The sequence below is a fragment of the Parasteatoda tepidariorum genome, chromosome 9 (assembly GCF_043381705.1).
Source record: "Parasteatoda tepidariorum isolate YZ-2023 chromosome 9, CAS_Ptep_4.0, whole genome shotgun sequence".
Classification (NCBI taxonomy): Eukaryota; Metazoa; Arthropoda; class Arachnida; order Araneae; family Theridiidae; genus Parasteatoda; species Parasteatoda tepidariorum.
In genome coordinates, this window is record NC_092212.1 from 18,415,417 (window position 1) to 18,424,388 (window position 8,972).

The 8,972-nt window shown below is 29.2% G+C and overlaps 1 protein-coding gene across 1 annotated transcript in view; it reads left to right on the top strand.

Annotated features, from left to right (window-relative positions):
* Positions 1-8,972, top strand: part of LOC107454724 (heparan sulfate glucosamine 3-O-sulfotransferase 3A1) — a 116,250-nt gene that overhangs the window by 12,191 nt on the left and 95,087 nt on the right. Inside the window, exon 2 of the mRNA XM_016072000.3 lies at positions 8,557-8,733. Coding sequence (XP_015927486.1) covers positions 8,557-8,733 — 177 coding nt within the window. The remainder of the gene's footprint in view (positions 1-8,556; positions 8,734-8,972) is intronic.

An 8,972-nucleotide genomic window follows, 5' to 3' on the forward strand; every position in this document is an offset into this window, starting at 1 on the left:
CAGGAATAAAATATAAAAAGATGCCAACTTGCTCCGGACAGCAATAAATATTTTCAAGTGGTAGTTTATCAATTGTGATTCTTGGTTTAATAAATTCAATTTAGTTGATTTTTATTCACCACTATTTCTAAATAATTCGTAAGCTTATATAATTCAACACTTTAAATATAAAGCAAGCAATAATAGTCAAATATTTGCAAAATTTTTTTGCCGTTTTTTTTAAAATTATTTTGGCGTGTCCGTAGCAGTTGGCATCTCTGAATATAGCCTTTTTCCATGGAACAAAAACGCAGTATATCAAAATTGCCCTCCGAAAGAAAAGACTATGTTCTAAAGTGTGTTTTTCTACATTTAAAAAAATATATTCTTTTTTTTGGCCGGCTTTTTTTTCTAAAAATCTGTGCGTTAAGGAGTTAATTTGGTACCACTACCAAAATTTTTCAAGGACCACGGGATTTAAATTACTTCAATAATAAAATTTTTTTCTTTGAAAAAGAGACATTCATGTTCGTTGAAATAAATAAATCATAGATATAGATATATTTTGCTCTGAAGTTTACCATCTGGAATATTTTTTAAAATTAAAATGGCAATCACGTTAGAAATATTCACCCTAGCGTCAACACTTCTTTCTAATTTTTCGAAGGGATACTTCAGTAAGAAAGGCCGCGCAACATTCCTGAGGAATGAATTTACTAAAATCACTTGACTCAAATAGCCATAATTATTTATATCGGTCTCTATAATTTTAATATAAATAATATAATGTAGATCAGAAATCAATTGCGATTTTTCTGAAATAAACGTGGTAGCAAATAACAGAAAATATTTATTTTATTTTGACATCTGTCAATTTTTCTTATATTTATTTATATGTTTGTTCTAAGAGTATAACGGCAGCTTTTTGGCCGCTACGATCTCGCATGACAAGGAATTAGTCAGATTTTAAGATTTTTTTTCTTCTTAGAATTTAAGTTAAACCTTTTAAAATAATCTGTGAAAGCCTTTTTCTTAACTATCTACCATTTTTCCCTCAATGAAACAGTCCTGTATAAAATGTTATGACTGTTAATTTCTAAAACTTGGTAGTCCGGATATTTAATTTCTCACGAATTTTTACTACCAATTTCTTCTCTTTTCAGAAGCACAAACAGTCCTGATTGATTGAACTGCGATCGATTATTTGAACTTCTTATATTGATTGATATTAATTAGAACAATCATTTTCAAATGTTCTTTTTCAATGAAACTCACTGATTTAGGTAAATTCGTTCATATATACTATGTAAAAGATTCAATAAACTAAAAAATTTTAAACGTAGGCTTTATCACAATAATTATCCAATATGAAGCGTATAAGTACCACACATTTTTTCTTGTCAGGACAATTCTTTTGAAACCTCACAATTTTGACTTTCCCGTCACTATTTCAGTCACTTCTGGTTCCGAAATCTCGAAACAAAGTGTCCTGACAAATGTTCGAATCGTTCTAACAACAGAAAAACCGAATAAATGGAATGCTGCAGCTATCAGAAGTTCCATAAAACTCTCATCTGGCCATGACATCTTCTGTGACACACTCAAGTGGTTTCTGTCACATCGACAAAAGCATATCCTAATCCGAAGGAAAGTGAAGTCATGGGTTAAGAAAAAAAATGTCATATTGACTTATGTAGTCATTGATAAGACCTTGCAAACAAGCATACAGGTACTCACGGAGAGCATTCAGTAAAATGACACCTCTTATCAGTATCTTAATGTGCTTTTGGATCAAAGCTACTCACGCCGAATGAACACCTTTGTGCAGGATGTTTGGAAAGATAAATTTTCTAAATAATTCGAAACAATGGGTTTTTTAATGTAATATACTTAAAAACATGTTTAAACTTTTAATCTCGCCGACAATTATAAATATAGTCTGCTAAAATGAAAAATTACAATTGATTAACATTATTAAAACTCATTTGAGTGTAGCGTCCTATTAAAAGGGCGGTTCCTTTTGCAAAAAAGAACAAGACAACAGCACAAATATTTCATTATTATTATTTATTTTTCGGAAAATAGATAATCCTGCTTACACAATACGAATTTTATTTTATAGCCGTCGCTCAATAGCCGACCCAATTTTATGTTTACGACATAACCAATGTTCAACTCCTCAGACATGCAATTTTGAAAACAATCTAGAAGACAAGGGAAATCCTGTATCAAGTTTTGGGAGATATTAGCCTTCATGAAGGACTTTTTGATAGAACAAACCCGTATTTGCTTTACATGAAAAGGAAAACCACGAAAACTCTCCACTCTTAGAGTAAGGGCAAAGGGATTCTAACCCATGATCCGTCTACCACTGAGAACATTTTACATTACACTGTGGTCGGTGCAATCCTTGCGCGGATATCGTATCGACCAGCCATCGCTGGGATTCGAACCCAGATCACCTCATTGGGAGACGAGAGCTCTATCCCCACCACGGCTCTACACAATACGAATTGATGTTATATCTTTTTATATTAAGGATCTAAAATAAAAACAGAATGCGTGTGTTTTTTTTAACCCTTTGCACTCCGTTATCGCTTCTGAGGCGCCATCAACAGTCTCTCAAAAATTTAAAATGCATATTTCTTAATAATTAGTCACCCCATTATTTTTAGAATTTTAAAAATTATAAAAAAATACTCTTTAATGTAATTGAAATTACTTGGTACTTAAATTAGCTCTAACAGCATTTAACAGTGCAAAGGGTTTAAATTAAGTGTTTCTAATGGGAAATAACAGAAAAAAATACGAATTACCACTTTTTTAATATAAAATATTTCTTTATATATAAATTACTTCAATGATCTCCTTATTATTAAAGGGCCATTTAGGTCTCAAATGCCCAGTTCTGCAACAACGAACGATCTCTTAATTATGGGGACCAATAATACAAAATTTAATCTTTTAATTTAATTAGTTTCAAAGTGATATTAACAAAAATTATTTTTAAGCATGTTAAACAAATATATGAGGACCAATACTTGTTCTGTAAAAAGATTTTAAGTACTGGCAGATTTGTTATTTCACAATCAATTTGTTATTCTGGGTTTGAATGTTTGGGTTATGTAAATAATAAAAAATCAAATTTACGNTTTGCTTCACCTGTTAATATTCTATAGATTTTCTTCATTGTTTGGAAGCCAGTGTAATAATGAAAATTGATAAAAAATAATAAAAATTGGAAAAAACTAACAAAAAACTTTAAAAAATGCATTAAAATGCAAAATACGCCCCAAAATTTAAAGAAAAATGCCCTATAAATCTAAAAAATGCTCTAAAGGACAAAAAATGTCCAAAAATGCAAATGTCATCAAAATCCGGGCATTAGTTATCACATTATTTTCAGAATTTTGAAAATCATAAAAAAATACTCTTTTTTTATTAATTGAATTGGTTGGTACTTGAATTAGCTAAAACAGCATTTAAAAGAATTCGGAGTGCAAAGGATTCAAACTAAGTGTGTCTAAAGAAAAATAGCTGCAATACTCTTTTAAAATAATAGAAAGAAATACATACTACCACTTTTTTAATATGTAATTTTTTATATTTACATTTGTGATATTATACTTACATCTGTGAATTGTTATGAAAAAGGAGCAATGGTGTACTTTAGCTTTGTTTCAAAATGCTACTTCTTCAGTAAAAATATTTTGAGTACTGTCAGATTTATTACTTGTTGTATCACAATCAATTAGTTATTCAGACTTCATTTGTTATTTCACAATCAATTTCAATATTGAAGGGAGCTAGAACTTCTGAGTTTGAATGTATGGGTTAAGAAAACCCATGTATGAGTTAAGTAAATAATGAAAAAATAAAAAAGCAAATTTAAGAACTGATTTTACGTGTAAAAAAATAGGTTGATTTGTGTAAATAAATTAGTAGAACTTTTTAAATGCACACACATTTTTTCCTTCTTTTAATAATATATATATCGATTCTTTTAAATAATTCAAAGGTAACATATCTAAGCACTAAAAGCTGTATTTAAGATTTTTGGATCAATAGAAACTGCGCCTGCAATCAACAATTTTTATTGATTAATTTTTGTTCTAGTTTGATAATTTTACCATAGCAGATTTTTAAGAACACATAAATCCATACTATAAAAAAATTAACATTATTATTAGTCCAAGTATTCCATAGCAGATTGTTAAAAAAAAAAAAACAGTTCGTATTTCTAGAGAATCTATTTTAAACTATGATTCCATAAACTTTTACAGTAACATTACTGCATTAAATTTTGTGAGCTTAGTATGTTTACTAGTTTAATGCAGTAACATAACTATAAAAAATTATGAAATCCCAGAAAAATTAGTATCATTAGAAAATCCCTAGATTAAGTTTTTTTTTTAAATGTGCTAAAAATGGCTTTATAAAAATAACAACTGTACAGCAGGGTACAGCGGTCCTTAAAACTTTTTAAAAAAGTGGTGTCAATATTATAAGAAAGAAGTTAAAAATTTCATTTAATTATCTTTCACTTTATTAATTAATATACCAAGCCAAATATTTAGGAACTGAATTTTTTTTCCGAAACTATTAAGCATAGTGGTGAATATAAATTTATTAAAATGCTTTTTTTTTTCTATTTTTGATACCACTTTTTAAATTCTTTAAAAGAACGTTCGATACGAACCCTATTAAACGAGATAATATTTACACAAAATTTCTAGTTGCTTCAATTGATAGAAATTTAAAAAATACTGTTTATATAATCATTTGTCCTCTCGAGACTGACATTTATTTATTCACAATTTTAGTGTTTCAAACTTATTACATAAACAAGGTCAATATCGATCTAATCAATACTATGTAACCAGAAGCGAAGCGATATTGATCAGATACACAGCATATTAAATGTTTATTCATAAGATGTTTATCCAAAATTATTAAAAACAGGTTTGGTCGCTTAAAAAGTGTCATTAAAGGGTTATTTAATTGAATAATAACCGCTAATGACCAGGACGTGTTTTGGATGCATTAATAGATCATACTCCAAAATGAAGAAAAATGTTTCCTGTGGTATTAATTAACAAACATAGCAGAATTGTTTCTGTCTAGCTGTTATTTTTTTTACAATCAAATTAAACTTTTTTTGCGGTAGCGATATAACAATTGTTTTAACTGTGCAAACACTTCCTGCATTGAAAAAATGTCTATCCGGCATTTCAATGTTTATAGTGCCATTTTTTAAGCCGAGATAAAAGTATTAATTTGCATGTTTTGTTACCATTTAAATAAAAATTGGGAGATTCGGTAGCCATGTATCTGCTTTGTAATGTTTTTATTAACACGTTGACTGCCATGGGGGTCACCGGTGAGCGGCGAAGACAAGATTATTAGAAACACATAATTCGAGAATATTTTTAATTTTTTTTATTATTATCGTTACTAAAATGGTTTGAAGAAATTAATACAATATAGAACACACAAAAATAGTTTTATTTATATACCACGGAAATGCCAACTTGCTCCGGACAGCGAATAAATATTTTCAAGTGGTAGTTTATTTATTGTGATTCCTTCTTATTCAGATTTTTATTCACCACTATTTCTAAACAATTCATAGGCTTATATAATTCACCATTTTTGTCAGGAGTGTCATGCAAAACCATTAAAAAAACTAGCAAAATCTGTCTAATGTTTGCAAATTTAGTTTGTAGTTATTTACCGTTAGGACAGACGGGCAAGCCATGTAAAATTAGCTTGGCATTCAACATGTTAACGCTATTAAATTTGTCAATGTAAAAATAACTTCTATAAAAACAAAATTTCGCTATATCTAAGATTTTCAATTCAATACAGTTTTTAAAAAAATAGTAATAATGACGAAAATTATGAATTTAGTAAATATTCGTTAAACTAATATGTTACCTTTTTCTTTCGAATGCTGAATTAAATAAGTGGCCCCTGATGAAATGGAAATCGCTGTACGGAACCGAATCATACCTGTATAGTCGGCGTCGATTTATTTTTTTCCAGCATGAATTGTAGTCGCAAAAATTTGATCGCTTCTGGCAGTACTTAAAAAAGATACCACAGATCAAAACAATTTCGTTGATCATATGAAAATTATTTAAGAAAATATTTATAATTAGTGCGTGAACAAAATATTACCAAAATTCAACTCGAAATATTACTTATTACTCCTTTACAATTATTTAAATTATAACTTACTACAACTTTAATTTGTAACATTTAAGCGTTTTTCAGCTTATGTTTGATAAAACTGTTGAAAAAGTGCATTAATTTCAAAAACTAATTTATGTAGCTGAAATGAAAAGTTAATTGCGCAAGATTAATAATACGCAAATAAATTCTATGTATCATATTTATAATTGTTACCTGGCTGCAGAATTTTCTCTAAGGACATAAGAATAATATAAGAAATTCATAAATGTGCGATTGTAGAGTGTGCATGTGAGATATCTCTTTCCGTAATGAATCAAAATAAATTAGCAATGCGATATCACACAGATGCATAAATCACTTAGTACATTTTATTAAATTAGTCTTTTTTAAAAGACTTTAAAAGTCAACGGTCCTATGAATTTCTAATAGTCGTTTTAAATTTACGTTGTAGGAACTACGGGTTTTAAAACTCTCTTTATCGTTCATAATTCAGAATGCAAGGGCATGACTTAAAAAGTCACATCTGTAACATACATACCACACTGACCCCGAAGTCCGAGAATTAACCCTATAATGATTATGCTTATTGTTTATATATGTAAAAAAAAAAGTAGGCACGAAATTTCTCGTTTAGTTGTTAACTTGGGTTAAACATTAATAAGGCAAATTTTTTTGCGGCGTCCGTTTTATTAAACACGTATGTGTGTTTAAAAAAATCCAGCAGATCCAAATAAGACTTCGAGCAGTGTCCATTTTTCTGAACACGCGTTTCAAACTGTGTTCATTCTCGTAAATGGGCATTCCGAGTGGTGTCCATTTTCATAATCATGCATTTTAAGCTGTCTCCCTTTCAATAAACACGTCTTTTGAGTGTGTCCATTTTCATAATCACGACTTAGGAGCTATGTTCATTTTTGTAAGCACGCATTTTCAGCTGTGTCCATTTTTGCAAACACGCATTTTGAAATGTGTCCTTTTTCTTAAACACGCATTTTCAGCTGTGTCCATTTTCATTAAACACTCATTTTGCGTTGTGTCCAGGTTAAAAAGTTTATCGACGATTTACTATGGAAGGTGTANAATTAAATAAAAAACGGTAACTTAAATGTAGTCGTTGCTAATTTGACAGACTTACTTTGCTTTTAATTTAATTATTGTTAGTTTAAACATATATATAATCAATGTTAATTCAAAGTATAACTAAATAGTTTTATTTTGAACAAAGGATTGGTGAATTAAATAAATCAAACAATTATTACTCCGCCCACAAATAAACTGCTAAAGAAATACTTTGATTACCAGTTTTATCTTTCTACCCTGATTGATACGGTTTTATGCTGTCACGTATTTGTGACAGTCGGCCCGAAAGGGTTAACTTGGGTTAAACATTAATAAGGCACATTTTTTTGTTGCGTCCGTTTTATTAAACACGTATGTGTGTTTAAAAAAGTCGAGCAGTATCCAAATAAGATTTCGAGCAGTGTCCATTTTCCTAAACACTCATTTCAAACTGTATCCATTCTCGTAAATGGGCATTCCGAGTAGTGTCCATTTTCATAAACATGCATTTTGAGCTGTCTCCCTTTTAATAAACACGTCTTTTGAGCTGTGTCCATTTTCATAATCACGACTTTGGAGCTGTGTTCATTTTTGTAAACACGCATTTTGAACTTTACCCTTTTTCTTAAACACGCATTTTGAACTTTACCCTTTTTCTTAAACACGAATTTTCAGCTGTGTCCATTTTTATAAACACTCATTTATCATACTGTCCAGGTTAAAGAGCTCACCGACGATTTACCGTGAAAGGTGTGTATTTAGAAAGGCCTTTTTTAAATCTATGAAGTTAAAAGTATTGCTATACTTTTCTAAAAAAAATTTACTTTATAGCTATAATCGTGTTTTGCGCAAAAATATTTTTTTCCGCTTAACATTATTTAAATAATAATATTTTGTTTTTAATGTAATGTTAACTGATCATTCCACCGCTTAAAATTAATTCAAATAATGATTTCAGCAATAAAAATATTTTCAATATCCGACACATTAAATTAAAAAACACATTAAATTAACAACAAACAATTCTTTATTTTATGATAAGAAGCTGCAATGGTCTCAATATTATTTAAATTTACTCACACATTAGATGTGTATTTTTCAAAACTAAAATTATATATTTATAATATGATACATTATTAGAAAGTAAGTGTCAAGAGTTTGAATAAGTTAAGTAACATTCATTTATCAAATTGACAGAGATTTATAATTATTTTTACAGCTAAATTTCACTTTTGCTTTACCTTTTGAAAAAACTTTTGTCAAAGTACCCTATTTTCATTTTACAATATTTTTATTTTACAATATTTTTATTTTATTTTGTAGGGAGTGGTCGAAGAAAAGTCTGAAACGACGTCTGCCAGGTGCAATTATCATCGGCGTAAAGAAAGGTGGAACCCGAGCTTTGTTGGAGATGTTAAAGTTACATCCAGACGTTGTAGCTCCTGGTCCTGAAACGCACTTTTTTGACAGACATTATGACAAAGGTCTGCATTGGTACAGGTGCGAATGAAAATCCTTTTTTTTTTTCGTTTTAATTTCCTCTTTCGTGGGATTATTATTTTTTTTTATCAGATTTATAAACTTCATGATGTGTGGATTTCATCACACGGCGTTGTATTATTTTTTTGCAAAGAAAACAGAATTGTTGAGAATCATTATTTTTGACCTTCCTTTTTATTTACATTAAATAATACTTTGTCATTAGATTTACAAATATGTCCGATATATATATATATATA